Genomic DNA, 21,536 nt, shown 5'->3' with positions numbered 1-21,536 from the left:
AATTGGCATAGCTCCTCTTCCAAGATTATTTGGAGAGACCACAGTGGCATGCTTGAGATAGGCGGAGAACAGTGCAGGACGTGAAAGCCTGAGTGGCTGCCAGAATTAAGGGGGTGGGAAGAGCTCACAAGGTAGAACAACACTAAGTTGGGCAAAAGGATAAGATTTCTGATAAGAAAGTTGCCTGTGTGTCCTCGGGCTAGTCTTGTTGCCCCTCTGGTGGAAGGCACCCCACCCATAGAGAAGGAGACTAGACAACCCTCCTGGATCCCAGCTCTAATGTGTGTTTCATGCCTCACACAGGCTGATGCTACTCGGGGGGCTGGAATTAGAATCGAAGTCTACGAGGGCTGCTAGCCTACACGGCATCTTTTTAAGAGAGTTAGAGAGGTGCTGCCTCCAGGTGAATCCACTAGAAAAAAGTGCCCTTTTTGGGTAGATGGGGGCATGCCTGGTTTGGTGGGCAGTGGGTAGAGCAGGATCTGGATTTCCAGCCCCACTGGCCCCTTCCAGGGGATCTGGAACCCACAGTGGAAACTGAAGAACCAAGAGTATGGAAAGGGAATAAATCTGGAACTGAATGCTGAACTTCAAAGTAGGGGGGCCTCTATCTGGAAGCCTGGCCATCCACATTCCCAGGATGGGCTGGTCTGCCATAGATGACCTTGATCTTCACCCTTCCTCTCACTCCCAGGCCCTCTACATCCTGCACTCTGAGTCCCTCTTGACTCTGAGACTCCTGGCAGCCTCCTTTCCCTCACACTTAGTTTCACAGTTTACAGAGAGCTTTTACACACAGCATCTCATTTGATCTTCACAACACCAGAGTTGGAGGCAGATGAAGAAAGTGGCTCTCAGCTCTCTGGGGTTAGGGCAACAAGCTAAGAAGGGGTTAGCCAGGATTAGAGGGAGGTTCTGTCTGTGTCTGATTTTAGCACAGCACCTGGCCCTTTTCTCTGCATTATTTCTTCTCTCCATTCTCTTCATTCTTTCTTGATATAAATAAGACTGATATTCTCCTCCACCAGGAAGCTTTCCTGGACTGAAAGGAACATGAACCAATCAGACTACCAGTGTGTTGTGTCAATGGGGGTCAGCAGTCATTGGTCAGTAAAGAGAAACATGGACCTAGGAACCTCCACGCGTCTTTCTGGGACCTCAGATTGCTTCTTTCAAGTTCCCATATGGATTCCTCTCCATCCACAGGTCCTTTCCTCTTTGGTAGACCGGGGACCCCAAAGGAAGTTTCAAGGCTCTCCCTCCTCCTTCCCCCTCCTTGAGGCCTCCTGGACAAGGTGGCCATACCTAGAACTTGGGCCCAAAGGGAAGCTGAGCGAGAATTTACTTGAATGGGCAAGAACAGAGCCTGGCTGCAGAACTGAGAGCTCTTAGAGACTGATGCCTGAAGCAGGGACCAAAAACTGAGAGCAGAGGCAGGCAGGAGCAGCTGTGGGATGGGGGCTGGGGTGGGGTGAGCAGAGGGTGAGAACTTGCCTGGGAGTGGGTAACTAACTACTCTCAGTTAAGTTTGGGCTTCACTGCCAACCTGCTAGGCCACCTTTACCTGTGTAGTTCTCCTTATTAAGCCGTTTGTACTAGGAGGAGGTTAGACAGGACTGTAATAACAGTAGCAATAGTAATTTATTCAGCATCGGCGAATCAATGATACCAGGGAGAAACTACTATGGGGTGAGTGTACTATTTTTATTTAATGCTGCTGTGAAGAGCCCTGGGGGCCAGTACTACTGTTCCCTTGTGCAGATGAAGAGGCTGAAGCTCAGAGAGGCTGAGCCACTTACCCAAGCTCACAGAGCTGTGGCACAGCAGGGACTGGAGCCAGGCAGTCTGATATTTTAAGTTGCTTCTGTCCTGTAAGCACCACCATCCCCTTTCTGATCTTTCTCCGGGGTGGGGGTCACATTTGAGGACATCCCGACTGGCACCCCAAAACTAGCTGACTCTCCCAGGCCTAGGCGGTAGGGGCAAAGAAGAGCCCAAGGAGGGTCTGAGACTTGCCTGGTAAGGAAGGCTTCTTGGAGGAGAGGGAAGACAGGCTCTGATACATAGGAAATCTTGAGGACCTAGGGAGAAGAAAGAAGGCTTTCTAGTCCTGACTATGATGGAGAAACTGGAAAGAGGGTGGTGAGCCCAGGAGGCCCAGAGACAGAGGAGACCGGGATGACAGGGGGCTGAGGCCTCCACCTCAGCGCCCTCGACCCCCGCCGCTGGGATTTCCCGCCGCAGCTCCTGCTCCAGTCTGTGCTGCGGGTGGGATCAGGTTGAGCAGCCCGGCGCCCCCCACCGCGCCCCCCACCGCGCCCCCACCGCACCGCCCTCGGCCTAACCCCGCCCCCGGGCGCTCATTGGCCTGCAGCACCCCCTCCTCAGGCTGCGAAGTGAGCTGGGGGAGGCGGTGGTCGGTCACCTCCCTCCAGCGCCCGGCCTGGCTTCGCGGCGGAGGCGGCGCCTCTCCCGCAGGACGGAGCCAAGCTGGACTGCCGCGCCGCGCGGGGCGGGCGAAGCGGGGCGCTGCACTCGGCCCCGGGCGGGGACTGACGGCGGCGGCGGCGGCTCCGGGCGAGCGTGGTCCCCGCGTGCGCACACGCACACGCCGCCGCGCAGGGACACACAGACCCCGGCCGCCCGCGGTCACACAGGCGCGGAAACCCGGCTCGGCGCGCGCTGCTAGGCGCACACGCTCCGCATCGCCGCGCCGCGCGGGCCGCGGACTCGCAGGCTGCGCGTCCTTTGCGGAGTCTGCCCCGGCCCCACGGACAGGCCCAACAGTGAGCAGGTAAGGGTCGCCCCGCCGCGGCTGCCCCTCCACGCCTCAGCCGTCTTCTCCCGGCTCCAGAACCTTCGCCCAGCCGGGACTTCGGATCCCCTCCTCTAGCTCGGCGGTCTCCGCCAGCCGCGACCTCCACCGACGGAAAGCGGGCGAGGGCCGGCGCCACGCAAGCCTCCCAGATCCGAAATGAAGCCCCCTCCCGCCGCTGCGCCCTTTCTGCGCGTCAGGCTGACACCCCCCAGCCCAAGTGTCTGGCGCTGCGCTCGGGGCGGCCGATCGCCGCAGCCTCCTGGGGTGGGGGTCGGCCTAGCTATCCCGCGCCCCTCTTGATGAGGAGAAGGGAGACCAGGGGCAGGGAAGCCATGCGGCCGGAGGGACCCGGAGGGACATGCCTCCCTACCCCTAGGTGGACGGACGCACCTACGCGGATCGGGAAGGCAGGGCTAGAGGGTCCCCCGGGGCTAGGTACCGCAATCTGCACCGGGTTTGAGGGGTGGGCAAGCAATGTGCTAGGTAGGGGTTGGGGTAGGGGCCAGCGTAGAATGCCCCACTGTGGTGACACATTCGGGATTGTTCAAAAGAGCATCGTCTCCGTTTCCCGTGGCGCGGAGGGGCTGGGTTTGGGGATGCCAGGGCTTCGGTGGTCCCCAGAAGAAACGCCCTGCGGGGTCTGTGGGGAAACGCACCGGCCTTCCCAGGCTGAAGTGGGCCCGCCGAGACCCCTGCCGGCCGCTTTAAAGGCAGAAGCTCCTGCGGCAGCTGCGGGGGGCGGAGGCCACATCCTCGGCGGGATCTTGGCAGGTTAGGGGGCTCAGAAGGGACAGGGGAGCCAATGGATGCAACTAGACCCTCAGGAGGGAACCCAGCCGGAAGCCGATTGCATTTCACGTGGAGCTGAGGAGCGGAGCCTCACCCCTGGATGGAGCTCAGCCCCCTTTTGGAAGATGGGGGTGGGGTGGTGGACACCTGCTAATTCTTTCGATCATTTTTATGTTTTTGAGTGCAGGTGCGTCAGACTCCATTTATCTTCCCCAGCCTTACAATGTCCCACAAAGCCCCCCTGGCCCTCTCCAAGACACAGCATTTGGTTCTTCCCATGAGCGGCCCTGGGGAGGAGTTGGGGGATGGGAAGGGGCTGGACGCAGCATGTGGAGGGCAACTTGCCCTGGGACTGCAGCTGGCCAGAGGCAGACAAGCATCCTGAAGGTCAGGCTAGAAGCTTTGAGTGGCGGTAGGATTCCCAAGAAGATGAAAAACTATGTTTGAGCCTTTGGGGGCAGGGGCAGCAGGCAGCACCCAGGTTTTCTCAGGAGACCCCAATTAAATGAGTTTGGTGCTGGGTACAAGTAGGAATGGTGGAGTCCCCAGTCCTAAGCTAAGTTCTGCTCCTCACTGACCTTGGGGAGGGCAGGCAGAGGCACCAGCTTGGACACAAGCCGAAATCTGAACATACAAATTGGAGATGGAACATGCTGAGCGGGCCCTGGGCCAGATCTTCCAACCAATCCATCAACAAGTGTGTGTGGGGTGACGATGGAGGCGGGCCTGGTCCTTTTCCTCTTTGGCCATGGGTAGTTCATGGGTGGTTGGGTGTGTGGGACAAGACCCCCAAAAGTCTGTTTGCCTCCGTGTGCGGTGAGGGGAGGTGTCTGTGGGGAGCCTCTGAAAGGATCCCTCTCCTGCACTCTCAGGACTGATCTGGGCTAAGGGGTGCATTAAGTCCTGTTTTGTATAAAGTCCAGGCTGGCAGGGGATTGATTGGAGAAACACTTTGGGGCCCATGCTTTTTCACATGGCCACCTCTCTCTGTTGTGCATCAGCTTTGGGACACTGTCAATTTGTGTCGAATAAATAAATACACACACGGGAGTTTATATATATGTGGCTGAGAGGTTAGGAAAGCTAAGGCCACAGGGTGGCTTTTCTCTTGGGGACAGGGCTTAGGCTGGAGTGTCCCAGGTTGCCGCCCTCCCAGGGACAAGCATTTCATTGACCTGGGGCTGGCACTGATTAAGTGGAGGACATCTTGTGCTGTCTGCCACAGGGCAGAACCAAGGTGTGCCAAGTGCAGAACTGGAGCTTAGCTTGGTGCCAGGAAGGCCTTGCTTGCCTGAGACCCACCAACCATGGGGCTGACACTGGAGGTGACAATGAGTTTCCTGTCCTGGGCAGGTTTGTGAGCAGAGGACTGATGCCCCAGACAGGAGCTGCCAAGTGGCTTTCCACCCTGGAAGGCCTAGAGGCCTCAGAGACCCTCAGCCCTCCCTGAGGAGAGGAATCTGATTCCTGGGTCTGAATGAGTTGGGCTTAGTGGTCCAGCCACCTGGCAAGATGGAGACTGGAAACTCCTCGGCTGCGACGTGTTTGTACCGAGCTCTGGATGCCGTCAGAGGCAAACGGTGACAGCCACCCCCACAGTGACACACAGAGAAGGAGTGACACACAGCTGGGAAGGCATATAGGCTTTCTATGACACCTGCCAGAGAGCTGGGGCACAATAGTGACAAGCAACACCAGAAAGACAAATGGACGTTGAGACACACCCTCTCACACAGATTTGGGCACACCCGAGGACTCAGAGATATTTGCCCAAAGAAGATCACAAAGGTCTTCATTAGTAAAAGTCCAGCTGAATATTGAATTGAATGGAGGAAAGTGTGTGTGTGTGTGTGTGTGTGTGTGCATGCGCGTGCGTGTGTTGCATAAGCCTAGAACAAGGATAGGCAACCTTTTTCTGTAAAGTGCCAGATAGCAATTATTTTATGCTTGTGTCCATATACAACTACTTATTTCCACTGTGTAGCCTACTGCAGCCTTAGATGATGTGTAAACAAGTGAGCATGGCTCTGTTCTGATACATTTTATTTATGGACACTGAAATTTGAATTTCATACATTTTGCCTGTGTCGTGAAATATGATTCTTTTAATTCTTTCCAACCATTTAGAAATGTAAAAAGCATTCCTGGCTCACTGGCCGTACAAAAATAGGCTACAGGCTGGTTCTGACTGGCTGGAAGGGGTTGCCAGCTCCTGGGTTGTAAGGTTAGGAAAGATAAATGGTCGGAGAGGTTGACGAAGAGAGGGGCTTAGTGCTGATAGCTGCAGATGCCTGATGGTACCTTGGATGCTTCGCTCCATTCTACATGGAGCTCAGAGTGCCCATCTGTTTAATGGGTCAGGCCCAGGAGAAGCTCCCTGCCTGGCCTTAGCACCCTCCTCCAGATTGGCCCCTGCTTTGTCCCTGTGATCGATTCCCCCACTCTAAAGACACCTGGAGACAACATTCAGGACTGAAAAACTGACTCTGTCACTTGAGCTTGCCAAAAAGTTCCTGGGCCCCCTTTACCATTCACCCTTTGTGTCCAAGTCTGTGCCTATCCCCATGGGTGGGGAAGCCACGCGGAAACCTGGGCATGCCCCTTGTTTCTAGACAAGACTCAAAACTCATAATGAACATGATGAGACCTGAAACAGCTCAGAGGAGAGGGGCTCCTTATCTCAGGGCTGGGGCTTCTCAGTGGAGGGCAAGGTCATAAAGGGCAGATGCTGCCTGAGGTGGCTTCCTGGAGGTGGTGTTGGGGGTTTGAGTTGGCCTTGGAGGATAGCTGGACACTCTCGTCCCAGCTCTCCCTGTGGAGACTCCATACATTTTCTTAGCTGCCCTCATCTTTCCCTCCTGATCAATGGGCACTGCGGAGTGTTGGCTAAGACAAACATATATATATATATATATCCTTCCTGGGCACCTCTGAACTTCCCAGCTGCTGATCTAAGGCTTGTGGGCTTGTGTAGTGAACCAGGTCCTGCTTTCTGTTTCTTCCTTTCTCTACTGCCTCCTCCTGAAATTTCCTTCCTGCCACCTGTGGTGGGGATGGGCCAAGGAGACACTCCTTTCTCATTTTTCCATGTCTCTGGATTCTGTTCCCCACCTTCCATCCCAACTGCCTTCTGCTCAGCTTAGTCCCCCATCACCTCTATCCTAGATCCAGAAAAGGGGCTCAGGGTGCATTTCTTCCTGCACTTTCCCCCTTCGTCTCTGCTCCCCAGCCTTTGAAGGGATATTTTCTAAATGAGAAGCTCATCACTCCACTCCCTTGCTTAGAACTCTTCATTGCCCCATACCTGTCTGGTGGAACAACCCTCCAGCTTCCACAGACTGGCACCAGCCCTCCACCCTCTCATCCACCTCATCACCTCCTGATATCTTGTTGTGCTCCTTGACACGCTGGAATCACCTTCCCAAATCCATCCAGGGGGCACTCATCCAAGTTTTCTGGGCACTCGTGTGTCTTGCCTGTGCCAGGTGCTGTGGGCACACGCACGTCAGAGCTGGGCTCATGCTCACTTAGGAGAGACTGAAGCTTAACCAGGGTCTGCACAAAGGGAAAGGCATTCAGTGCAGAGCTACTCCTCCCCAAACCATACCCCCTGCCATGTAGGTGCTCAGTGAACATTTTCCACAAGCTTGTGCCTCCCTCTGGCCAGGCTTCCTGTTCTCCTTCCTCCTCTCCCTCCTCCTCTCATTCCCTCCATCCTTTCCCTTCCTACCTCCCTCTTCTCTCCACATTTATTTTCTGCCTTCTTCCTCCCCCTCCTCTTACCTGGCCCAGGGGGTGCACTCCCTGACTCCTGCAGGTCAGGAGAGGTCCCTGCACTATCCAGTATGGAAGAGAACTCCTCACAGGACCCTGGGAAGGACTCTGCAGCATGACCTTGGGGAAGTTTCCTGGTCTCCTAGGGCCTCAGAGCCTCACCAGTGAGATGGGATGATACTGCCAATGTGCACGGGTGCCCCAGCCTGGCCCTTCCTTGCCTTGGACCTGGTTCCCCACCCAAGCTTGTGCAAAATGCAGGGCATGAGTGGGATCATCACTGGGGCCCATCTGGTGGCCTGACTCCTGTCACCTTGTCACGCCTGCCATTGCCAGGAGGCCCCTGGCCCAGGAGTTTGTCTGTGCCCTTTATCAGCTCTGGTCTTCTTGAGGAGGAAAGAGGTTCTAGAGGGTTTCCCCTCCTTCCCTGCAGCAGCTTCTTTCCCTCCCTTTGAGGGGTGAGTAGGAGGGGGGCAGTGTTTCATCTTTCAGCTTTCTCTCCCTTATTCCTGGCCCTAGGAGGGAGAGGAGGAAGTAGGGGCGGTCCAGCTCCCCTGTCATGAATAAAGGGAGCATGGGGAGAGCAGGGGAGGCGAGTGATGTACTTAGCCTGGCCATCTCCTTTCTGGTATCCAGGCTTGTCCTGCCCTCTAATGGGGAGGGATGCCGAGTGGCCAGAAGATTCCAGTAGGAGGTGACACAGATGGCCCCAGGCCCATGATGGGCAGATGAGAGTCCCAGGGCTGTGTGGCCCAAAGAAGAGGTGGGGTAGGCTGTCCACACACCCCTGTGTGGGCTTATGTGAGGCAGAGGAAACTGTGCTGCTCTGGGCTGGTTGGAAAGGGCACAGGGACATCAGAGCTTCCCACTGTGGGCCTGGGCCAGACGCTGTAGTGGGGCAAGTGTCCATCTCAAGAGCAGAGTTGCCTTCAGCCAGGGGAAGCAGAAGGGCTCTGCCAGGCTTTGGACAGTACAGGGATGGCTGGAGGGTCTCTGAGTCCCCTCTGCACGGAGATGTGGAAAGTCTTCGAGCCCAGTGAGTCACTGCTCGCTCCCATGTGCTGACTGATGACGCCATCCTCTGTGTGCAGGGGCCACCGCTTCCTGGTGCAGCGACTCAGAGGAGGACATGGCTGCTGTAGTCAGTTTCACTGCAGGTTCGGTGGCTGGGCTTATGAGGCCTGAGGAGGAAGGGGGGAATGGTGTGCTATTGGGATCCCCCTGAATTCGCTTACAGTCCAGGTATCTGTAACACATCCCATTCCTGCCAGGCAAGCCTCCAGCCTCTATACTGTGTGACCTTGGAAAGTGTGTCGCCTTCTCTGGCCTCAGTTTCCCCATCTGCACCTTGGGAGGTGGGCTTTAAAGTCTATTTCAGGTCTGAAATGTTGTATCTGTAACTAACTCTTCCTAAGGAGGAAACTAGATATAGATATGTGAACAGGTGTAGTGGCGGACTTGACCAGCCCCTGGAAGTGTGTGTGGGTGTCCCTACTAGGGTACCAGTGGACTCTGAACTGATCTTCATTTGACCAGTAAGAGAGAGCAGTGGAAGCATAGGGATGGAGTGCACCAACTTTGGAGCCAGACTGCTTGGGTTTACTTCCCAGCTCTACCAGGGACCTGCTGTGTGATTTTGGGGAAATTGCTTACCCTCTCTGTGCGTCGGTCACCTCTGCTATAGAATGAGCTAATGCTAGTAACTATTTCAGGCAGGTTAAATGAGTTAACACATGTTTATTGCTTGGAAGAGTGTCTGGCACATACTGAGTATTTAATGAATGTTAGCCATTAGTAAATAAAAGCACAGGAGGCCTGCTGTTCCCGTTTTGAATGTGACACGGTGCTATGGGGATGGAGGTGACAGCAAGAGGGTGCAAAAAGTCTGAACACAAAGTGGTGAGATAATAATAATAGTTAACACATAGCCCTTACTGAGTGCCAGGCTATAGTATATACTCTACAGTTTATTTGTATAAATTTGCTGATGCCTCACTATAACATCTATGAGATAGAGATTAATATTATTCCCATTTTACAGATGATAAAAAGAAGGCACAGAGAAATTAAGCAGTTTTCCCAAGCTCCTAGGGCAAAAACCTCTGGCAAAATGGTCCCAAGTCTGTCATACTAAATGCCAGGAGGTGACTTTAATCATCCTCAAAACTATCTGCCCCAACAGAGTCTGGACCCAAGAGAGAGAGCCAGGGAATATGGGGTGACCCATTTTCCCATACTAAGCCACTTTTGTGGCTGGACTGAAATCCATCCTCAGGGAGGGGAGAGATCAACCCTGGGCTGCAGTGGTGGGGCCTGGCCTGTCTCTTGAGGGTGTCACTAGCAGCTTGGGAGAGTCTGGAGGAAGAGGAGCCACTGGCAGGGCTGGGGTGGCCAACAAGTGAGGGGACGCATCTCAGAGGGACACTGCAGAGAAGCACTTGGTTTGGGGCAGGCGGCCTAAGTCTGTAAGCTCTGAGTGTTGTCCAGGGGCAGGCAGTGCAGGGTTGTCGTGGGGGCAGAAATGCCTGGAGGGGCTGAAAGGATTACCGCCCAGAGAGGGGAGAAGCTGCAGGAGGTGAACCCTGAGGTCCCCAGAAGAGTCAAGGCCTGGGAGCTCCCAGGTTCTCTCTCTCCTCCTCTTTGCTGGCGGGGGCATCTGTGTCCAGTTGGGCAGGGGGTGGACTGTAATGGGTGTGGGGACCAAGAGAAGGTAACAGTGGGAATCAAGAACCTTGGGTCTAGTTCCAGAGGAGGCGCCCTATTGAGAGTGCCCCAGCTCCCTTACCCTGGGTCCCTGGGCTGGGAGCACACCTGTCTCCTAGTAAGCAGCCTGGCGATGAAGCAGAGGGCTGGGGATGGGTCGGGGGTGAGGCTTCTGCTGGAGCTTGTCTTCAGAGCACTGCAGCTATAGCTGAGGAGCTGCCCTTCCCACAGCAGGGGCGAGGCCCCTGCAAGTCTTGGCATCCCTGCATGTGTACATGCATGTACACACATGTGCATGTGTGTGTCGTGCCTATACCTGCACCCATATCTGAATCCAAATATATCTTATTGCCTCTCTATACCTGAATGCCTTTGCTGAGTGAGTGTGTGTAAGCGTGAATTGTTCTGTATATCTACAGTCTGATATGTGACATATCTGAACATCTGAATTGTCATGTGCTTGCATCTGCACATATCTTTGTTCTGTGTGTGGTCCTCTATGTGTCTGTGAAGGACTGTGTGTGTGTGTTTGTGGTTGCCTGTCGGTCCCTGAAGGAATCTTCACCTTGTGTATCCCATCATGGGAGTTTGTATTGATACCTTCAAGTGGTGGCCCTGGGGATAAATGTCTCTCTGTGTCTCTGTAGGGTTGACATGTCTTTATGATCATCTCTGTGGACCTGTTTCTGTGTATTTGTGTGTGTGTGTGAGAGAGAGAGAAAGAGAGAGAAACAGAATCAGAAATCCACCAGTCCTCAAAACACACTCTCTGTCTGCTTGCTGCCACCGGCTCCCCCACCCCACCAGAGCTGTTCAAAATCCTAGTTCCTCTGTGCCAGTTCCCTGGGTTCTAATAAAGGTTAAAATAGAGGCTTTATAATCCTAGCTATACACTAGCATCACCTGGAGAACTTTAAACAACACTGCTCCCCGAACCACAGCTGAGACCTTCTGATTCATTTGGGCAGGGGTAGTTTTGGAAAGCTCAGATGACTAGTGGGCAGCCCAGGTTTCATACTGGGGTCAGAGGTTAGGGCTTTGCTGGGGAAGCAGTGAGTATCCGCTAGGGGGCAGCCCAGTTCTAACAGGGGTAGTGCTGCTGCCATCTCAAGGTGTCCCTGGGAGCAAGGAGCTCTGTTTTCACCTTTTTGGCCTGAGGTCGCGGAAGGTGAAGGGAATCAACCCCTGATCTTGGAGGTTCTCTGCCTTGCAGGATCTCCCTGCAACGCTCTGCTGGCCTAGAGAGATGGCCTCCAGCCTCTGTCACTGGTGCCAGACACTCCTCCCTCACAGCCAGGCAAGTCAGGAGGGTTGTCTCTTTGCAGGCAGAGCCTTGGCTTCCCCAGGGCTGGTAGAAGTGACCAAGCCCTTTGGGGGCCACCAGTGCTAGGTCATGCCAGAGGCAGCCTGTGGCCACCAGGGGCGTGGCAAGCCCTGGGAGCTGATACAGAGACGGAAGCCTGAGTGCCTGGTAGAGATGGTGCCTCAGGGTGCCTAGGAGTGCTGAGGCCAGTGCTTCCCCAGCCTACCCTGTCCTCCCTGACCCACAGGGGGAGGCTGGGCCAGTGTTGCCATGGCTCCCAGGCTTCTTGGAGCATCTCTTGGGATATCTGAGGCCTCCCTCCGCATCTCTGAGTGAGCCCTGGTGCATAATATGGGGAGATGGGGGCTCCCTCTTTTTGAGCCTTCCTGCATCTGGTTTAATTTCTGCTTTTTGGATGCCAGCTTATCTCCAGCTTGAGCTTGGAGAGGCCCTGTGGGAGGCAAGGAGAGAGGGAGGGGACGTGGTTAGGCAGAGAGTGAGGGACACAAAGGCCCCTGGGGTGCAGCAGCTCTGCCCGCTGGTGGGGGGTGTGCAAAGACTAATGGTTGGGATGCACATGTAGGATTTGCTTGGGCCCCCCACGGCCTCCCGGGCCAGGCACCTGTGGGTTAGCAGTGCCCTGATATGGGCCTACTCAATCTCTTTTATAATAATTTAGTAGTAATAATAATTTTTAAATAACCATAACCATTGTACAGCTGAACTGGAGCCTATTTAGCAGTGCCTGTTGATGGATGCTTTGCTGTCCCATTTTTTATTGTTGATGCTATTTTAAAGGATGTTGTGGTGAATGTGCTTGCATATGCTTCTTTTTGTCCAATTGCAAATATTTATCAGATGCAGAATTGCTGTGGTGTAGGGTATATGTCATAATGATCAATTTTAGAAGCAGAGTATACTCTTCCCCCCGGGAGCGTGCTGGGCTCTTGCAGCCTCCTTTTTTGACTCCCTGTAACCTGTCTCTCTGGTCCCCCACAGTGGCCCCAGTCCTTGCAGGCCTGCTCCCTTAGAGCTCCTGCAGCTCTGAGGCCTGAGCACATGCTTCAGCTGTCACTGTGTTTTCCGTGTCATGGTTTAAGGCTTCGTCCCGAAGATGAAGTAGAGTGAGGTGGGGCAAAAAGTGGGTGTTATTGTTAGGGTACCAGGCCAGGCAGCTGGAACAAAGAGGCCCTTTAAGGGGGTAAATTAGCTAGAAGGTGGTTTCCCTCTGGCATAACAGTCTGGAGCTAGGTGGGCCTCCAGGCAGGCTGGGTGGCTGGGCTGCATGAGGTCACTTGGCGATCTTGCCTCCTCTTGCAGCATTGCTCCCTACCCACTCAGATACTGTTCATGTCCACACTGTCAAAGTGGGGTTTGTTATTTGGGAAGGGTTAAAGAGCAAGAGCAGAGATCATGCCATGCCCTCATGCACAGAGGGTGCAGATGTGGCCACATGCTGCCACCCACATTCCATAAGTGCTAATAACTTCATCATGTGCCCACACCTCCAAGCAAGAGATACCAGGAAATATCATCTCTAGGTGAGCATGCATGTGCTAGCTAAAACTTTGTCACTGTGGAGGAGGGGGAAGATGCGAAGGTTTGGGGAGGCAATCCTTCTGTTGCCAAGGAGAAAGCCATTCCAGACCATGCCAGGAGACTGGTGGAGCTGAGCCAGTGTGTGCCCACAGTATCCCCAGCACCTAGCACAGACTGAGTGCCTAGCACATGTTTGCAGGGCAGAAGAAGAAAGAGCAAGACGGACGCAGGCAGGGAGGTGGGGTTATCCTTGGAGGCTGAGGGCCGTGCTGCAGGGAGCTGGGGGAATAAGGAAGGGAGGTGGTCTTGCCCCCGCCACTGCACTGGGCTCACAGGATTCACACCTTTCCTTCCTCTCTAGCTCAGAGACACGTTGGGGCTGACCCGCCGCCGCTGTCAGTGGGAGGCCAGTGGTGCTGGCCAAGAAGTGTCATGGCCGGTGTCGTGCAGGTTTCCCTGGCTGCTCTCCTCCTGCTGCCTATGGTAAGGGCCCAGGAACATCTCCTGGGAGCCCCAGGCTCACCTGAGCCCCCGCTCCAGAGAACTCATGTTTTTTCTGTGCCCTCAGCTCAGCTCTTCATCTGGCTGGTATTTCTGCCAACACCACCACTGGGCCACCCAGTGCCTTTGTGTGAATCAGAAAAGACATGCCTTCCTCAAGACCCTGTACTGATTTGACCAGAAATGGTTACAAAATTTACAAATCTTTATGATGGTAATGTGTGGCAACCTTTAGAGTTGCACAGTACACAACTTGCTCAACTGAATGCAGGAGCCCTGGTCAGAGCTGCAGAAGCCTCTTTCGATTTTCTCGTCACCGGCCCACAATGCCCTGCCAGGATAGAACTCAGAAGCCTGCCCTCTGCTCAGGTCTCTCCCTGAGTGAAGGTGGGGATGGTGAGTGAGCAGAGGAGGACTCCCAGGTTTTGGTCCCACCACTCTACCTGAGAGTTCAGAGCAGCAGTGGGTGAGGCTGTCCTCAGAACCCTGGGTACCAGTCCTGCCTCTGGCCTGACTCACTGTGTGGCCACAGACAAGCCTGTCCCTTTCCCTGAGAACTGCCTGCACATCTGTGAATAGTAGGGATTGGATTGTGTCCCCAAACATGGCCCTTGGCAACTCAAATGCCTTGTGACTGCCTCCACACTTGCTGACATCTCCCTGGGAACCATCCTTGCCCTGGGGTTTTGAGTTAAAGGGACAGCATTTGGAAGCAGCTGTCATGATGGCAGTGCATGGGTTGTGAAGTTACTTGGTCCTGAACTTGAAGCCCATATCTGCTATTAACCAGCAGTGTAACTTTGGGCTGAAGTTTCTTAACCTCTCTGAGCCCCAGTTTCTCCTTCTGTAAATAAGGGTGGCAAGTAGGCCCCACTAAATGGCAGCACTGCTCCTTAGCCTGCAGCTGCTGGGGGCACTTTCTTCCTGAGCCCCTGGAGAAGAGAGACAATGAGCTTTCTCAGCCTGACTTCTCCCCTACCACTTGTTTTCTCCTCTAAACTGCAGTAGTAGCCTTGTGGCTGCTGGAGACAGACCTCCTGGGTTCGAATCCTGGCTTTTCAGTCTACTGAGCCATATGACTTTGAGCAAGTGACTTAACATCTCTGTACTTAAGTTTCCACATCAGTAAAATGGAAAATGATAAAAATAGTACTTTATAGTACTCTCCAGATCCATACACATGCACACATATGACACTCAGAATAATGCATGCACAGAGTGAAGTGCTATATGCACTTGCTAATATTATTATAAGATGTGGAAACTGAGACCCCAGGAGGGAGTGGGACCTGTCCAAAGCCGCACATTGAGTTGGTGACTGAGAAGAGCCCTTACGGTATCTCTCAAGGTGAAAGTCAGGGCCCCTTCTCGCCCTGACATCTCTTGTCACCCTCCTCTCTGCTTCTGCTCCCCACTCCCCCCGGGACACTGCCCCTGGGGCTTTGGTAGGAGAGCTTATAGATGGGCCTCCTACCCACTCCCACCATCCATCCTGTGTTCTCCTACAGGCCCCCGCCATGCATTCTGACTGCATGTTCAAGAAGGAGCAAGCCATGTGCCTGGAGAAGATCCAGAGGGCCAATGAGCTGATGGGCTTCAATGATTCCTCTCCAGGTGAGCGGGGCAGCAGAGAGCATGCCACGTCCCCAGTGCCAGCTTTTAGAGCTGTTTTCCTGTGCTCAGGCTCACTGAGCAGTGAGTGGTCAAGGGTATGGGTTTCTGGGGCCTTCAGAAGGCCCTCCGGAATACTGATGTCCTGGATCTGCTCTGGGCAATGATGTTGGGGCTGCCGTCCTCAAGGCTGATGTGGCCTGGATGCCTCACAGCTGTTCTGGGTGACTGGACATGGCTGCCTTCTCTCCCACAGGAGCTGGGATAGCACTGGTGCCTGAGATGGGCAGTGGCTGTCAAGAGCTTGTTAGCAGGCAGCATGGGCCTGGTGGCAGCAGGGACACAGCTGTTGCCTGTGGCTGAGCGTACAGCACTTGGTCAACCCAGGGCAGGAAATGTGGGGTCCTTTCTCACCTCTTCTGCTTATTGCATCAGAAGCCAGAGAAGAAAGCAGCAGCAGGAACTTCAGTCTTGAAGACTTGGGTACGACGCTTCTCCTGGAGCTGCATTTGAGGAGGGTCCTGCTTCCCTCCACTGGAGGAAGCACACATTGCAGGACATTGAGCATTCTTAGCCTCTCCCTCTAAATGCCCATAACGTCCCCGATCCCAGTGACAACCACAAAATGCCTCCCAAGATTTCAAATGTCCCAAGGGAGTGGCACGATCCCTGGTGAGAACCAGTGGCCCCATTGAACCCCTCTCCTCCTAACTCTCCATTGTGCAGATGGGAAGCTAAGGCTCACAGAGCAAAGGCACCCTCAGCTCTTGGCCTCAGGGGAAGTTGGGGATTTAGGGGAGGGGGCATCACAGAGGCCTCTCCAACCTCGCTTTTGCCTCAATCGTTGAAGGACTGGCTCTGTGCTGCCTAAGGGTAGGGCTCTCTGCTCAGGTTGCAGGGATTCATTTTTCCTTCTGGATCCTCCTGGCTCCTCTGAGCACCATCTGTTTAAGCGCTTGATTAATCTGCAGCCCAGTTAAATGGAATGGTCCCACTGGACGGAGCTCCCCAGCCAGTTGCTTCTCAGTGAACATTAACTGGTGAGGGAGCTACTGTGGACCGTGCCGGCCTTTGTCTCCACTGAGCTCTTGCTCAGCCCTAACCAAGGTTGAACATGGATTTGGGGCCCCACCAGTGAGGGAAACTGAGGCAGGCGGCCCAGAAGGGCACACAGTTGGAGGAGACCCAAAGAATATCCGGTCCAAGCCTCTGTTTGGAGGATGGGACTGCCAAGCCCTGAGGTCAGGGATGGTGTGGATCACATGGAGGATCAGGCTGAGGTGGGTCTGGAACCCAGGTGTCCTGCTCCCAACCCAGGGCCACTGTTCCTGCATCGCATGTCTCAGATACATTTGGGGTTGAGCAATAAAATCATCCAGGAGGGAAGAATAAAGGCAGGGGCTGGGGTGGGACAGGGACCTCGGTGTAAGCTGTGTGCAGTTTAATTGCACACCTACTTGTTGAACTCTGGGCTGAGAGGGCATGACAGTCCTGTCCACAGGGATGTCATGGCAGAGACAAGGGAGATGGATGCCAGGCTGGAAATACAGCATCCCTGGAAGGGCCAGGCCAGTGCTGGGGAGGAGGTCTCACCTGCAGGTGTGCTCAGGAGAGGAAGAGATGAGTTCTCTGTGGGAAGGATTCATATATTGAAACTGGATCCTTGCTTCTTAAACCTGGCTGCACATCTGAATCACTGGGGAACTTTCAGAAAAATGTACTCCAGCCACAATCCAAACCAATTAAATCGGAAGCTTGGGTCCATCATAGTCACCATGGTTTTTAAAAGCTCCCCAGGCGATTCTGATGAGAAGCTGGTGTTGAGAAACCTTGAGCTAGGCCCAAGGGATAAGTAGGCATTTGAAGGCGGTGGAGAATTGAGGGATAGACGAATGGGTGAACACTATAGGCTGAGGAGTCCACAAGAGGCAGGAGCCTGGTGTTTTTGGCAGTAGTGAGTAACCTCCTGTATTTGGAACTCAGAATTGGAGCAGATGGGTTGGGCTATTGAGGGGGCATGGCTGAGGGCCCAGGGAGCAGATATTGTGTATTTCATGTCATCTCCACTGGAGTTGAAGGTAGGGGAAAGCAGTGGCCAGCTCCCACTGAGCTGGCATCTCTGCAACTGCCCCAGGGGCTCCACTTATGCCCTCTCAGAGACCTTGTGAGTCAGGGCTGGCCATAGGAGGTCAGGGTGTGAAGGATTCTCCAAGAGGTGAGTGAATAGCTTTCCTTTAACCCTGTCCAGATGGGAGAGGAGGCTGCACCCTCTCACGATCTGCCTAAGGAGAGGGTCCCTCATCTATCCCTACTCGTCCCCTCCCTTGAATCATAGGATTGGGCTTTATAAAACAGAGCTGAGCTAATTAAGCAGAAGCAAAGGGCAGCCATTAGTTGGGAAAGAGGAAAAGAGTAAAGGCCCGATTGGACCACCAACTCCATAGCCCTTTCCTGCTCGGGGCCTCAGGAGCTTCTCTTTTAAAATGAGTGGGGTGGGGTGGATCATGCTAATAGCCAGACCCTCTATAGACTTCCTATGTGCCAGGCTCTGTGTCAGCACTTCATTCTACCACCACAGTGGCTGGGGGGTGGGGGTGGGTGTATTATGACCCCTATTTTATAGATAAGTGAACTGAGGCACAAGGAGGTACTTTGCTTAAGGACATAGTCCAGTAAGAGGCAGAGGCAGCCTGTACCCTCAACTGCTGGGATGCACCACCTCTGAAGAGTGACATGCTCTGGGTCCCAGCACCACCCCGCCTCGGGCACAGCACCAGCCATGGGATCTTTGAAGGGCCCTTAACACCTTAATTTTCATGTCTGAAAAATGGAGGAAAAATGATACCTACCACACAGGATTATTGCATTAAGTGATAAAAGCCTGTGAGAAGTGCTAAGGACAGCGTATGGCACTTGCTAAGCACTTAACTAAGACACTGTAGTTATTAGGAGCTGTCATCTTGGCATGTTGAGGATTTCCAGGGCTCCCACCTTCTGCTAGATCCCAGTTCTTCTGGGGAGTAGAGAGACATCTCTAAGAAGCAGGTCAGTGCCACTTGGAACAATCCTGGAAGGCTCTCTGGAAGAGCAGGGGAGAAGTTAGGGAGCAGATCTGGGCTTCAGAGGGCAGATGGAGAGTACGGGAAGGTGGAGAGAAGCATTCCGCTGGGGAAGGGTGAAAAGGGAGCAGTGAGTAAGGTGGGTGGACACTGTAACAGCCAGCACTTCAAGGCGGGCACTGGATTCTCTGTCTCTCTCTCTCTCAGACATGCACGCATGTGCACATACACACACACACACACACACGCGCGCGCGCACAAGAACTCATTTAACCCTCACCAACCTATGGGCTGGGTAGAGTTTTACCCCCATTTAACAGATGAGGCTGCTTAGACACAGAGAGGTTAGGTTGCTTGTCTCTTACCTAGTAAACCCCTCAGCCGGGAAGGTGGAGCCAATGTGTGCATGTGGATGGTTCTGGAGTCCGTACCTTCACCCCTGGGCTGCATTTGCTGCTCAGAAGAAGAGTGAGGAGACGCCCTGGCCCTCAGCTTTCCCCTTGCCAGGGTGAAAGGTCATACAGCAGAGGCCTTGGGAGACGGGGACCCTGAAATGTGCTCGAGGTCTGCCCTTTTCTTAGCTATGAAAAGGCCAAAGGGTGTTTGTGTTTCTAAGGCCCAGGAGAGAATGAGGTCTCGGCCTCTAATGACTTGCTTGGGAAGGAGAGGGGCAGTCCAGAGTGAGGGGAGGCCCCTGGGGAGGCTGTCCTGAGAAGCAGTGTCCATCCCGCTCACTTTGGGGCTGTGGTCTGAAGAGCTTGCCCTGCAGGTTGAGGTTGGGGGACTCCCCTCAAGGGGCCTCAGGTTCAGGGATAGCATTGACCTTGCTGTCACTCACCAGGGGAGGCCTTACTTTTCCCCCATTGCACCTTCGAGAACCTCTGGCCTGCACTTAGGGGCGCCCTGGCTGGAGCTGGGCTTCTTGTGAAAGATGGGCCTCTACCCCTCTCATCATACCTGCAGCACTGTAGAGTCCCCAGGAGCATTTAAAGGTGCTGATGTCCAGGCCCCTCTCCAGACCAAAGTCCTCAGCATTTGGGTCCGGGGGGCTCCATGCAGATCTGTGTTAAAAGCCTCCAGGTGATTCTAAAGTGTATCCAGGTCTGAGAACCACTGGCCAGAGCACAGCATCCATCAGGGTACTCAAGTGATCTCAGGCAGAGAGCAGCCCCTCAGGGCCCAGATAAACCAGGCTGGGGAGCTCACTACTAGCTGAGTCAAATCTGAGCGTACCAAAGAATTGACATCTGTGCGTTGTGTTATTAATCCGTGCCAGTCTTCCTGCTGCATCTCTTTCCTGTGCCTTCCCTGCCTGGGTGGTCCCCAAGCACACACACCATGCACAGTACGCTGGCCAAAGGTCAGCTGATGTCCTTGAAACACACTTGGAAAAGGAAACCTGGCAGCTTGTTCCAATGCCTGTGAGTGTAAACTCACAACAGTGTCTTTCGTAGAGGTTTAATATACTTGTATATATTTTGTGTGTCTCCCATAATCTTTTAAATCTAGTAATATGAGTCCATTGGAACAAGAGCCCTGATCTGTTAGTTGAATTATGTCCATGGCACTGTGTGTGTGGCTGGGGGTCTCCAGGGGGATCTAGGAAAGTACTTGTTTCCTTCAAGACGCTGCTCCTCACTGGTCCTGGGACCTCCACCCTAAAGAGAACCTAGGATGGTGCTGTGCAGAGTGGCCTTCAGAGTGGTAGCCAGGAGACAGATGCACTGAAGGGAGGCACCCATGGTAGCAGGCAGCTTAATGGGGGTGTAAAATAGAGCCCAGAGAGGTGGCCGTGGGGAGTGAAAGCAAGCTTGCAGCCTGACTTGCATTGTTTGCAAAATCCTTGGCATGTTTTAAAGGTGTTTATTGAGGAGAGGAGGGGGTTTGGAGACATAGTTAGTCATTTTGTCGCTTGTTCCAAACCCCCAAATGCTAATGGGATTTGAGCCAATACCAAGTTGGCTCTGTCATATGATGCCCACAGAGGCTGAGGCCAGAGGTGGTGGTCATTGGCCAACCACACTGGGGGCCAGAGCCAGCTCTGGGGCAGGACCCAGGTCTGTTATCTCAGACAAGGAGTGCCCTTTCTCCCACAGTGCTCTTGAGACCAGAAGGAAGGGACAGAGGATGCCTGTACCTGGGAATTGGCATCCCCAGGCCACACAGCCCCTAGGCTCTGTTCCTTCTGCAGTCTGCCTGCCCAGGATGAGACCAGCCAGCATCTCCTCTTTGCAGGGCTGCAGGTTTTCATCAGCCCAGAAACCTTGCCTGCATCTAAGCAGGGTTGGTCGGTGTGGTCCTCCATGGGGGTCCCCACACTCTAGTGGAGGAGGAAGAGGAGGCCTGTAGTGGCCATGGCAGGGGCAGCAGAGAGCAGACTTGGAGGGAGGAGGGAAAGGCCTGCTCATTGCTATTCTGACCTGGTCTCAGAGGCCTGCGCAGGGCACCAAATGCCTTGAACCAGTCCTCTCTACCTTCACTAGAGGGGAGAGGCCAAGAGGAGCGAAGCACATCAGGGCTGGGCCCAGGCTTCCCCATCCTTAGAGCAGGAGGAGCTTCTTGTCTGGGCCTGTCAGCTGCTCTGAGACTCAAAAGGCATCAAGCCTGAGGAAAGGGTGGTGTCTGCAGGGACCCTCATGCTGAGGAACTTATTCACTGTCTGACATAGGGTATCACTTCTATCCAAACTTGTGTCTTCCTGAAGTCTGGTCATTCTAAAACTTGAATATCAGATCTTCTGTTAAAACACAGATTGCTGGGGCCACCCACAGAGTTTCTGATTCAGTAGATCTGGATGAGGCCTGAGCATCTGCATTTCCAGCAAGTTCCCAGGTGATGTTGCCAGTCTGTGGTCCATATCTTGAGAATCACTGACTTCCAAAGGGGAGGGTGGCATCTTTAGTCCTATGCCACCCCCAGCACTCAGCTCACAGTGGGATCCTCATTTTATGGAACAGAAACATTGGCTGTAAAGTAAGTTTCGGTAAATTGAATTGTTTTTACCCTTAGATTGCATGCTAAAATGGGGACCTTGTTCGAACAATACCCGGGCATCCTCAGGTGGCTTCTCAAAGGGAGGACCATGGCTTTGTCTGAGTCTCTTTGGTGCCCTGCTTTATGGAGTTTTGAACACTGTGGAACTGGACAAAATCATCACCATGACAACCCAGGATTAGCTCCTTATTTTGTTCCAGACAAAAGCTAATAGCTTGTGCCTTCTCTTTCAGTCGTTCTGCCTGAGTGGATCCCTTTCCTCCTGCTCCCACACTTCACTGCCACTCCTGGGCACTTTATAATGTCTTAGGTGGAAGCAGCTAGGGAGAGTGTACGCAGCACTCCCCGACCCACCCCGGGGCCTGAATTCCTCTCCCCATGTCCCCCAGTGGGGGCCTACACACAGATGAAGCCATGAGGCTTGGAGTGCTGTCAGGAGTGGAGA

At 53.9% G+C, this 21,536-nt stretch overlaps 1 protein-coding gene across 4 annotated transcripts in view; it reads left to right on the top strand.

Annotated features, from left to right (window-relative positions):
- Positions 1-2,424: 2,424 nt before the first annotated feature.
- The window catches only part of ADCYAP1R1 (ADCYAP receptor type I), a 58,842-nt gene continuing 39,730 nt past the window's right edge, over positions 2,425-21,536 (top strand). For 3 of the 4 annotated variants that reach the window (XM_032758391.1, XM_032758390.1, XM_032758389.2), the window contains exons 1-3: positions 2,425-2,794; positions 13,288-13,409; positions 14,936-15,041. In XM_032758391.1, the coding sequence (XP_032614282.1) occupies positions 13,359-13,409; positions 14,936-15,041 (157 nt within the window). In that variant the 5' untranslated portion in view covers positions 2,425-2,794; positions 13,288-13,358. The remainder of the gene's footprint in view (positions 2,795-13,287; positions 13,410-14,935; positions 15,042-21,536) is intronic. The other variant, XM_058445927.1, reaches the window with a different exon arrangement.

The sequence above is a fragment of the Hylobates moloch genome, unplaced genomic scaffold (assembly GCF_009828535.3).
Source record: "Hylobates moloch isolate HMO894 unplaced genomic scaffold, HMol_V3 SCAFFOLD_1, whole genome shotgun sequence".
NCBI classification, from domain to species: Eukaryota; Metazoa; Chordata; class Mammalia; order Primates; family Hylobatidae; genus Hylobates; species Hylobates moloch.
The sequence above is the reverse complement of the archived record's forward strand: the minus strand, read 5'-3'. Positions and strand labels throughout refer to the sequence as shown.